Source organism: Argiope bruennichi, chromosome 1, assembly GCF_947563725.1.
Source record: "Argiope bruennichi chromosome 1, qqArgBrue1.1, whole genome shotgun sequence".
Taxonomy (NCBI): domain Eukaryota; kingdom Metazoa; phylum Arthropoda; class Arachnida; order Araneae; family Araneidae; genus Argiope; species Argiope bruennichi.
This window is the reverse complement of record NC_079151.1, coordinates 137,280,851-137,293,253: the sequence shown is the minus strand read 5'-3', so window position 1 is coordinate 137,293,253 and position 12,403 is coordinate 137,280,851. Positions and strand designations below refer to the sequence as shown.

Sequence of the window (12,403 nt, the reverse complement as noted above, 5' to 3'; positions counted from 1 at the left end):
TATACAATCAATTTGTCAAGTAAAACACACTCTCATCGAAAAAAATGTAGCACGATATATCATATAATAAGTTTTATTGTCATTTCTTGCTCAGTAATGGATTTCTATATTTACTTATTTCATAAAATATCTCGTAAAAGATGTCATTTTATACACTGATATCTATAAGAAATGAATATAAAATGTAATACTAAAAATACTGCTAACGTTTTGTCTCTTTTTAGAGGAATTATTTATACTGAAACTCCATGATCATCTGAAGCTGCGACAGACCTTTTCATAGAAAATTACAAATGTCTTAGAAAGATGAGGATTTTCTTAGTGTTTTGTGTTGTTGCCCTGGCTCTTTTCGAAACTATAGGTAAAATACGATACTTTTTCTTAATAATGCTAATTCTTACGAAATTCTTTTCTTTCCGAAACGAGATATAAAAGTATATTAACCCATAGCTGAGTGACCGGAGTCAAAAAGACTCCGCTTTGCTCATTAGCTCTGATTATCACGAGTTATTTTCTTCCTGAATGCAATCACTTCTAGTTGTTCTTTCAATAATATGTTGGAAAAATTCTACGAAAACGTGCATATAACCGAGTTATTTTTTTTCAAAGCTTTTGTTGTTATTTATGGAGCCATTGACTCCACGTCTCTGAAACTGAGTTTAATTTGAATAATGCAAAAGGAATACAAAAATATTCCCAAAATAATATTTTAAAATATTGTATTCTTCAGTTTTGTTTGTTAAATTTTAACAGTTATTGACATTAGTGTAATTCCGTAATATCTAAACGAAGTAAATACTCACAAAAAGATTGTTTTGATTTTTCTTATAATATCTTTCCAGTATTTAAAATTATAACATTTAGCATTTTTAATATTAATATTTTCAATATTTTTGGGGACTACATGATTTCCAGAATGTATTGTGTTTCCAAAATAAATTCCATTGCTGTTTATAAATGACAAATAAGAAAAATAACAATGGAGTCATTTTGACACCGTGTCTCTGGCTACTTGAGGAAATTCATGTGTTACGGGTTAAAATAATAATAATTTAGTATGAATGCAAAAATGCAGTATTCAATGTGAAATGGTTGGATCAATAAATGAATTATTATTGAATATTTGAAACTGATGAACTAATTTTGAAATCTTTTGCTATGAAAATGCCTTTAATTGCATCGTTTGCAAGTTAAAATTAGCTTAGATAATATAAAATAATTGCATTCTTTGTAATGTTGTTATAAACCTGTATATTACAGCTAAATAAAAATGATTTCTAATGACAATAATTAATTTACCAAACATAGACAAAGATACCATTTACGCGGTGATATTGAACTTCAAAAATGTAAATTAAACTTCTGCAAAACTTTATTAACTTTCAATTTTAAGCAGTCAAACAAATCTTTACAAACGCATTAATAAATTATATGCTTCAGAAACATAAATAAAAATTTGTAATTATTTAGCAAATTAGAAATATTTTTAGAAAAAAAATGGCACGAACCTCATAAATTTAAAAATTTAGTAAAATTTCGTTTCTCACATTCAGGCGTGATTGTAATGAAATTTCTGCTGAAGAGTGTGAGATACAAAATTTTTTCATTCTTTATTTTTATTGAAATCAACTTTTTGAAATGAAAAAAATATATTTAATTTATTATAACTTATAATAAAAAAATATATTTCATTTATTATAACTTATTTAATTTATTATAACTTTAAATAAACTTAAGTAGGACATTGTAATTAATATGAGGACAGTGAAAAATATACTTACATTAATGAAATAACAGTCATAATAAATAATGGAATTGAAAATTGCAAATAATTACATTTTGTAATGATAGTTTACACTTATTGTAAAAAATGGCGTCGAAAGTAATTCCATCTCAAAATTTTTGATAATAAGAATCTTTAAAAGTAAAGAAAGTAAGAAATAAGTTTAAGTAAAGAAATAATGTTGGCTATTTCGACGTAAAGTTAATATTGGTATATTTTATAAAACTGCAATTTAGACTGTACACTAATCATAAACAAACAGTTTAGCGGAAAAGAAGAAAGTATTTTAGAAGATAATTTGAAAATAATTCTTTAAAGTTGCGATATTTAAATATGCAGCGTTCTAGCAGATGCTTGATGAAAAAGAATTATTTTTCTTTACATCTCAAATATTGTTGTTCATATTGTTACAACTTACCCCACATTCAAGGTAAAATGTCACAGCAGTGAAATTTTTAATAAACACATTTATGTTGCACATTTATTATGCTCATTAATGTGCTAAAATCCACAAGTTTGTTGCTTCTTTTTGTGCATATTCTGAATAAATAGTAACACTGTAAAAATCAGTTATACTTATGACTCCTCAGGCAGATTAAAAATTATATGTATTTTTCTAAAAATTATTACAAACGCATATCTTCTCAATATAATTTTTACCACTCTTTTAATTTTTTAAATCACGAATCATTGTTTCTTCAATCAATTTATTATGCTATTTGATTTGAGTATCATTTCATTTTTCATTTCAGACGCATGTGACGACAATCAGTTTGAAAATGATTGCGGTTCTGCCTGCCCAACTAATTGCCAGTCCCTTAACGACCCTCCTGCAGGTTGTGCAGGAGTGTGCGTTCGAAGATGCGATTGCAAAGACGGATACATCTTCTTGAAAGGAGCGTCTGGAAAATGTGTAAAGCCTGATCAGTGTCCATAATGTTTAAATGTACCATTTGATTCAAAGAATAAAGTCACAAAATAAAAATTATGTACCTAGTAGTAAAAAGATAAAATAGAAAAATGTTGCAGTTGACTTTGAATTTAGACTGCAACCGAATGGCATAGTAGTTAATGATCATGACGTGAAAATACGAAACCTTTGGATTTGAAAAATTAATTTTGCTACTTTAAATTCATGCATACTTAAATAATCTTAAAACGATGGAAGCAGGAATGATGGAAGCTACACAATTAATGATAAAAATTAGGAATAAAAGTTAAATATTGCTAAATTGAATGACGATATATTTGACACTAATATAAATTTCTGAATAGTTTATTTAAAAATATTAGTAAGTAGTTTCGGTATGAGAAATTCTAAACTTGAATAATGAATGCTCATGAAGTGAAATTTCGAACCGAATACTAAAAATCATTTTCGTTACTTTAAATTCATACATATATAAATATGACTTAAAATGATGGAAGCAGGAAGGAAGAAAATGATGAGAACAGTAATGATGGAAGCTACACAATTAATGATAAAATTAAATTTTGTTGATTTCAATAACAATATATTTGGTACTAATATAAACTAGTGAATGCAATTCATTTAAGAATATCAGTATGTAGTTCTGGTGTCATAAATTCAAAATTTGAATAATAAAAAAAGAAAAAAAATATTTCTAATCATCTTCGTGTGATATTTTAAAAGATGATGAATGGATAACAAAAAGGGGACTCCAATGTCCAATCAAAATATTAAAACATGATGAGGTTTAAAGTTTAATTCAAGTGTGTTTATTTTTTTTTTTCTAAAAGGTTATAAAATATATCATTGATAAAATACACTTAAACCGTTGTGTGCAGAAATCAATGCAATCATAAAAATGTTTAAAACATTGTTTCAAAATTGTTTTTAGAAGAAAGTTTGAAACATTTACTAAAATTAGAAAAAAAATGCATAGAAGAAAACTAGTATCTTTGGAAATTTAATGTTTGAAAAAGTGATAAAAAATTAGCTTTTATGCCAAAGTTTTCTTCAAAGAATTTTAAAAATCCAATAAAATTAATTGAATAATTAATCGAATAAATGCATAATTAAAAATGATACTAATCAAAGTCACAATTAAGTAAATGTCTTTCATTTTAAATGTATATCAAATGATTTGTTTACAATTTTGTAGACAGTTAAAAAAAATAGATGACCTAGTTCTTGAATTTAAAAAAAAATCATCTGTAATACCATCCACTTTTCAAATATTTGGTTACGACTGATAAGTAACACAAATTTTTAATTTTCTTTCACATTAAAACGAGTATGAAATAACTCTAAATGAATAGATTGCTTATTCTATAGTTCAGAAACTCCAGTATATAATCAGAAATTATAGACAAAATGTAAACAAAAATAAACCCTAGATTTTAATTTAAAAGTTTTCCGTAAGAAAGATCTATGAAAAATGATAATTTTCTAAAATAGCAGTTAAAAATGGGAAAACGAATTAAAAAGGGAAATAAATTCAAACGTAAAATTCAGCGTAACTTCTCTCCCCCCTCCCCCCAAAAGAAAAGAAAATGGACTTAGGAACAAAAAGTAAACGGTTTTATAAAGAAGACTATTCAATATTAAATATGTTATATTTTTAAGAACGACTTTTTAATATAGTTACCCTACCTTAATACAATTAATTACCATTAGAAAACACATAATGCGCGAGAAATTCGTGCTTGTTTCTTTCTCCGATTTCATCTGTTGAAAGAAATCGTTTGTTTTATTTCAATTGAATATCTGCACATTCCTAAAAGTAAGATGAAAAAAAAAGTGTCCAGTTCTTGATGAAATTATGAAGTTACAGAAATGTGCAAAAACGTTAGGTACAAAACAATTCAAGTGCAACAGTCTTATTAAGAAATTGGAAGCATGTTTTCAAAAATAATTTTCAAAATACATCTTACTAATTCCGCTTCATTTAAAAAAAAAAACTGTGAACTTAAAGGCAAAGATTAAAGAGAAAAACTTAGAAAGGCTCCCTATTAGGATAACAACCCCAAAAGTTAGCAACTGTTGCCATTGAATTTACCAAATCTTCTTTATTCTAAAATTTGAAAAAATGGAAATCCGTAATACGAGTGTCAAGCTTTTCCAAACAATTTTTTACACAAAAAAAATAAGAAAGCAAAGATATACATATTAATTTAAAATGCGGAAACGAAATTAAAGAAAATTTAGTAACTATCTAAACACTAAAATAAAATTTTGGAAAATTATTTTTTAAAATTTTTGTTTAACATAATGTACTCTTTTATAGTAAGTGTCCCTCTGTATATTCAATTTTTTTTTTGTTAATATCATTATGGGACAATTCTTCAAATTCTGCTAACATAATGACACAGAATGGAAAATTTTATATATTTAATTTATTGAATAAACTTTAATGGAGAATCCATTTAAAGTTTATTTACTAAATTTTTATGCTACATGAAAAATGTTTTGTTTAGATTTACCTATTATATGCAATAATTATTGGCTATTTTGTAAAAATCTTTTGCTTGGAGTTTAACAGATGAAGCCTTGAAAATGTATTCAAAATTCAGTTGAAGAAGTTTAGAAATCTGTGCCAAAAACCTTGTTTATGATGTCTTCTTATCACAGATGGTGTAACAATACAGACGGAAATAAATAAATATTCTAAAAATAAGGAAGAAATAAAGTCTACTTCCTCTTCCGTTCTCTTCATCATCTAGCTTTTCGATAAACATTACTTTATTTCTCTCTGTATATATAAAGATAAGGCTTATTTGTAAGTTTTTTACTTAAATCTAAAGCTTTTGTCTTTGTGTTTTTTTTTTAGATTTTATTGATTTGTTTTTTATGAAAATAGGAAGATTACTACTCGTTCTTCAAAGTCTATATAACCGTATGAGCTTGAACTCACCTTAAATAACTCCATTCGTCAAAACCTTGGCTAGGATGTTCCCTAGCATAAAGGTGAAATCTACGGATGAAAAGTAATTCGGGACCAGTTATTCATATTGACGAATGATTCCATTCTGCTTTTGTACAGGAAATTTTACCCTGGGTATTCTACGGATAAAAAGTAATTCGGGACCAGTTATTCATATTGAACGAATGATTCCATTCTGCTTTTGTACAGGAAATATTACTCTAGGTATTCTACGGATGAAAAGTAATTCAATACCAGTTATTCATATTGAACGAATGATTCCATTCTGCTTTTGTACAGGAAATATTAGTCTGGGTATTCTACGGATGAAAAGTAATTCGGGACCAGTTATTCATATTGAACGAATGATTCCATTCTGCTTTTGTACATGAAATATTACTCTGGGTATTCTACGGATAAAAAGTATTTCGGGACCAGTTACTATTATTGAACGAATGATTCCATTCTTTTTTCTTTTTTTTTTTTTTTTTTGTACAGGAAATATTATTCCGGGTTTTAAGGCACTAAAATTCTAACACTGATCGGGTTCACAAAATTAAAAAAAAATATCAGTTAATTAAATAATAATCAATGTTTTGGAGTTCTTCAATCCTCAAAAATGATTTTCACTTCAAGATTAAAGACTGTAAAATTCAGAAAGTTACTTTCTTTAATTATATCAATTTTATTTCAGTATAATTTTAATTCAATTTTAAAATTTAATTTAATTTATAATTTATAATAATGTGTAATTTTTGCATCAAATTGCTTTGTTAAACTTCAAACTAGTTTAATTTTTCCATCAAATTATTCGCATTTTTTTTTGCGAATTTTAAAATTAAAATTAAAGAAATTCTTCCTTTCGATATTAAATCCGAAGAAGGAATTTTACTTCCACTTATTTTGTACTATACACAATCTTTTGAAGCGGAAAAATTTGTAGTGCGTTGATTCTACTAAAGTCCTATTCTTCAATTATATTAAATAATAAGGTAAAATTTTGAGTTAATACGTTTCATATTATTAGCTAGAAAAGCCAAAAATGTATGAGAACGAGTTATACGTACATGCATAATTAACTGTGCTTTCCATGTGGAATCTGTTTTTTTCTATGTAAAATTTCGGTATATATCAGTGTAATTGATTTATTGTAACAAAATACTCGGAACTGTCAAATTAAAAAAATAATTTTTTGAAAGAAAAACATACATTTCTAGTAATTAAAAGATACAAGAGGCAATTGTAACTCAATGTGTAATCATTTTAATGGCATTTTTACATTTGAATACTCTCAAAATACATAAAATAATGAAATAATAAAGTTTTTGAATTGCTGATATAGTGGATATGAAGAACGCTTTTTTCATCGGACTGGTCCATTTATTTCATGATTTGATCTTAGCTGTTTATCTGTAAAAGGAAAAACGTACATTAAAACAGCATTAATTCATCTTCAAGGTCTAATTTCATTTTAGCAATTTCATATTTTTATAAGAGTGCCAGTCAAATTGTTACGCACTGCTTAAGCTGTTCCTGTAAAATTTAATAATAAAATAAATATAATTTTTATTTTAAAAAGTGTTCATTTATTTTTTTATATATTGTTAATTAAAAGTATATTATTGATATAGATAGAATTCTAATCTTAAGTTCATATCCAACACTTCAAAACGTTCTAATAACTTCGGATTAGCACCTAGTTTATGAAAAATCAGAGAATTTACACCAGAGACTCCCATAAACTTCCTTTATTTCAGGCACATTACTCATGTCCTTCCAAATCCATTCTTCCGATGATGTCTTAAGCTCTAAAACATCCTCTAGAATCCCTTATTGGCTGTTTTCTTTTATTTAACTCTCTGAATGTGGAATTTATCAAAATCACTATTTGATGCATCATTTGCAAACAAGTTCAGATATTATTCAAACAAAGCGGACTTTTATAGTATAATACATGATAATAATATGATATTATAAAAATGTGCAATAGAAAAAATAAACACACTAAATCATGAAAAACCGGGATCCTACAGAAAATAGACTGACTTTCTAGAGACGAAAATCACGGGATAAGCAGTTGGAGGGTTAATAATATTTCCCTACTATTTATTTCATTATCCGTATCAGGAAAATGTATGCTTATTTCTTCTGATTTTTCGCAATCCCTCCAATCATCAGTCTGCTCTACTTTTATCTATTACGATGTTCATTTCCCAAAACGTTTTTCCTTTCATAAAAATATATACTGAAATCCAGCCAAAAGTACAGTATATTGTGAACTTTTAGTGCTTTAGTCTGTTTCATATTATAGACATTCATGATTTCACATATTGAAATTAAGGAAATTCTTGGAATCATGGATGGTTCTCCATGGTATTAAATTTTGAACCTAGTAGCCTCCATCAGATAGGATACTATCACTTTACTCTAGGGTACATGTTCTCGACAAGAATATAATCTGAAATATTTTAGAGAAAATATCCTGGTGCGATTGAACATCCCTAAGGTATGGTTCAGCATTATTCACTGATGTTACATTCCGTTCGATGATACGGAACATTTTGTGAGAAAAATCACAATGAGAGTAACGATAAAAGAGTAACTCATTAATGACATAAATTAGTCAAAAGTACAAGCGACTACGAACTTCCGGTGCTTTAATCTATTCCATGTTATGAGTGAGCTACAAATACCACTGATATGCCAAAAGGAATCAATAAGCTAATGAATCAGTTACCCATTTCAAAGAAAACAAACACTTACTAACCTCACCATATGAAATGCGGCATTCAGATAAGCCCGTTAGTTCATGCAGACAGCTTCGCAATCCTCTTTGCTGTTAAAGTTGTTGCTGTTCCCCTGGCAACCACCGTAGGTGAAGCCTTCGCACTGACCAGTCTGCTGGTTGAAGTAGAATCGTGGAAAGGCGCCTCTGCAAGGTCCGATTTTTTTCTCATCTTGGCAGGCACGAGCAAGACGAGCTAAAATGGGAAAAAAGAAAAATGCATTTATAATAAGAATCCCATTAACAAAAACATAATTGAAAAGCTCCACCACTTTTGTTTATAAATGAAACAAAACCATCATTCATGATCAAATAACAACAGAAGTGCTCTTATTAAAAGCAAATAAACTGGGAATGATTCTCCTTCTTGAAATTGTTACCATTCCCCACCCACACATTCATATTAGATGAACGCTTCGCTACATTATTCAACAGGATTATATTGAGGTGGGGATAAGTTTCAACTGACTCAAAGTGATCTTGCATTGTCACATTCATCAGTGCAAAAAACAATTTACTTTTAAACATTTGCTTTCTGAATTCGGGGGATGGGATCTGTAACGTAGAAGTTCGGCAAAATCCTCGAGGTCAAATTTTTTGAAGATTGTAAAACTTTCTCTTTGTATATTTCATATATAAAAAGCAAAGAGGGACAAATTATACAGAAAGCTGACAATTACATGTGGTGTATCTTACTCTGATGTCAAATATAGACACAGAAGAATAGGCGAAGTATATGAAAAGAAGTGGGGATTTTTTTGCAATATTTCATGAAATAGAAAATCAGGAAGGACACTCTTTGGAATTGTATTGTAACTCAAAGTTCCGTTTATCGGAATTACCAAGAAGATTTGGACTTCCTGTTTTGATTTAAATAGAGAGAAAGAGAGGAGAATGATTGTTGAGAGCGAGAAATGACAGACGGATCCAAAATGATAATTCTAAAGCGTATATCAATTGAATTATAATATTTAACGTTTCAACTGAGTGTTTGTGATGTGCTAAGTTGTAATAATAATGATTTGCCCAAACCTATTTGGATTGTTGACTGAGTAGTCTTGCTCATACGCTGTGCTTCGTGCACAAGATGATCTCAAGGACCACTACAGAATATCCTTTGCGATTATATACTTAGTATACAAGAAAACAAAAATGGTGATAAACTAATCTATAAATATACTTGCCGACTCTTGTCTTGGGGCAATCTTCAGGCTTCACGCAACTTCCACTATTTGTTTTTACAAAGCCTTCGTTGCAATAACAACCTGATACGCACATCGCAACGCAGAATTTGGGAGAATCTTCAAGATTGTCGCATGTTAGAGGACAAGCTGTTCCGCAATTTGTGAAGTGAGCGTTTTCGCCACATTCTTCTGTAAAACAAAGAAATAAAGTAAAGGGGTTGCACACCTAAAATATAAAAATCAACTGCGAAATGAATAAATTTTATGCACAAGTTAGTTGCTGGCTGTAAGTTGCTGTTATTACTGCTGAAGTCAGTTGTAACTAACTCCAAATAATAAATAAAAAATGAAAGCCCAATTAGTTATGAATGCTGAGTAATTGAAAAGTAAATATACCGTTTCTCTACATTACTATAATAACCTAAATATTCCTTGTTTCTTTAGATTGAAGAATTTAGTCCAAAATTTAGTTTAAAGTTAAATCTTAACCATTATTTTTTGAATAAAACCCTTTACACCAAATTTTAATTGTTTAGTAAGTTGAATATTTGAGTTACTGATTATTGAGTTACTGTTGAGTTATGAATAATACGCAAGTAGATTGATAGACAGATTTTTTGTGGGCAAAATTTAGTCTAAAAATGGAGAAAGAGCTTTTGGATTTAGAGCTTTAGTATAAATTTTAGGGAACCAGATACATTCGTTAAGCTCATTCCATCTTTTTGTTATCATATATCCACAGTCAAAGAATCATTAATCAAAAAATGATTTTTTTAACTTCAAAAATCCTTAAAATCTGAAAAAAAGCAGTTTTCTAAAATTGCAATCGTTCTTTTGTCTATTTCATGAATTAGAAAGAAAAAAATTAGGTGCTGAATTAACTGTACTGACGACAAGCTTGAATAAATGAAATGAAGCATTAAATGGTCTACGCAAAGCATTCTTTGTACCAATATGCTTCATTTAAGGACTTAAGTTAGAAAAGGTTTTGTTATTCTGATGTCACATTTTTCCCTTTCTTATTTCCAATGAGAAAATTAATTAAAAAAAATAGTTTTAAAGAGGTCTTGCTATATAAAATGCTGGGCTCAACCTTTTGGATTTTAATGTTTCTCCCTTCTTTATGTTACTTTTCTCTAGGTTATTTGCAAGCATAAGTTGATGAAGATGAACTCATTAGCTACCACAATCCCCGTTTTTAGATTTTGAAATTCCACATACATCACTCGTCACCAAAAATATATTTAGATAGCTAGATAGTTTAGTTTTACTCTATATATAACAATCAATAGTGTGTACATCGTAAAATGTGCATTCTATGTTATTTTTCTGTACAACAAGCGAACAAATTTGAAATTCGTTTGTAAATTTAATGTAACTATTGCCGCAGCTGAAGCATTACATCATAATAAAATACGGTGTATAAATATGTACTTTAGAGGTTATAGTAACGATTGGTTACCCAGTCATTTTTTTTTAAATGATTTTATTGATTATTTCTGATTTTTCAAAAATATCAATCGTTTTCAAAACAAAATATAATTGGAATATAATTATACTGTTACACATATTTTTGTGCATATATATAACTTATCCGGCCAAAACATTCACCAAAAAATCTTGAGAGTTAATGGGTTAAAACCGTCTTCAAATGCACATCGCATAAACAGCTTCTCTTGAAATTGAAAAAGAAAACTATTCTCACTGAAAATTCAAACATTTACATTGACTATTTCGGAAATCTAATAATTCATCTGGGTTGAATTTAAATAAACACTGTTACCAGGAATGGATGAGGGTTTTTCTTTTCCTTTCCTTACACAATTTATAAAGTTGGTGCAGTTAAAGAAAGCAAATCACCTCTTACTTTCTCATACATTATACGGGGTGTTCTGGGACTCCACCTATAAACTTTTCAATCTGGTTATACAAGAAAAATAATTTTTGTAAGAAAATATGGACTGCAAACGCAAATGATGACCTCCAAAGGGGAATGTTGGGGAATGTCTATGTCAGGAAATTTAGTCAAAATAAAAAAAGATACCATTGATAAAGTTTACAACACAGATTTGATGGAATACAAACGTGCAATGGTATAACAAACTGAATTACCTGAATATCTATAACGCGAATCTATACAGCATATTAAATGTAATGGGAAATAGAACGTCATATAAGCAACAAACATTTACAGTATTCAATGTAAGCGTTCAAATGACTAGATATGAGAAATGATGCATTTTTCTCATGTTATCGTTCAAGCTACAGCGTTTTATCGGTATGAATATAAGTTATGTTAGAATTCGAAATTTAAGTTTTTTTTTTTTTTTTTTTTTAATTTTTGGTTATAATTATACTAAATTTAATCTATTAAAGTTTTGAGGAATATTTTTTGTGTCATTCTTTTGTTTATCCTTTTGTCGGTCATTATATTAAAATATAATTTATCTTTAAAAAAATGGTTGGTTGAAATTCTATTTTCTGAAGATAAAATATTTTACATCTAAATAATCCTTTTTGATTTCAGTTTTTTTCTCAAGTTAAGGGGTGGGGGACACGAAATATGTTCAGCCACCCAACAAGGGCCATGAGAATTCCGATCATACACTAAGATAACTCGTTTCGGTGTTTGTTCTTCTTCATTAATGTTGGGAGCATAAAATTGGTTTCTTCAAATTCAAAAGACATATATATGTTTGCGATTGTAGTAGAAAGATTATCCCATAATCATTACTTAAATTAAACATTTTTATAGTATTTTGAT

The 12,403-nt window shown here is 28.3% G+C and overlaps 2 protein-coding genes across 2 annotated transcripts in view; one reads left to right on the top strand and one right to left on the bottom strand.

Moving 5' to 3' along the window:
- The first annotated feature begins 232 nt into the window (after window positions 1-232).
- LOC129969773 (cysteine-rich venom protein 6-like) lies at window positions 233-2,727 on the top strand. The gene is made up of 2 exons (XM_056084417.1): window positions 233-361; window positions 2,536-2,727. The coding sequence occupies exons 1-2, from the start codon at window positions 307-309 to the stop codon at window positions 2,718-2,720; spliced, it is 240 nt and encodes a 79-aa protein (XP_055940392.1). The 5' UTR covers window positions 233-306; the 3' UTR covers window positions 2,721-2,727.
- A 4,183-nt stretch (window positions 2,728-6,910) lies between these two features.
- The window catches only part of LOC129975257 (papilin-like), a 79,845-nt gene continuing 74,352 nt past the window's right edge, over window positions 6,911-12,403 (bottom strand). Inside the window, exons 14-16 of the mRNA XM_056088309.1 lie at window positions 9,640-9,865; window positions 8,434-8,651; window positions 6,911-7,080 (exon numbers count right to left, since the gene is read on the bottom strand). Of these exons, the coding sequence (XP_055944284.1) occupies window positions 8,473-8,651; window positions 9,640-9,865 (405 nt within the window). The 3' untranslated portion in view covers window positions 6,911-7,080; window positions 8,434-8,472. The remainder of the gene's footprint in view (window positions 7,081-8,433; window positions 8,652-9,639; window positions 9,866-12,403) is intronic.

Coding starts and splice junctions, on each gene's coding strand:
- LOC129969773 (XM_056084417.1), top strand. CDS start 307: ATGAGGATTTTCTTAGTGTTTTGTGTTGTTGCCCTGGCTCTTTTCGAA. Junction 362..2,535: donor GGCTCTTTTCGAAACTATAG/GTAAAATACGAT, acceptor TTTTCATTTCAG/ACGCATGTGACGACAATCAG.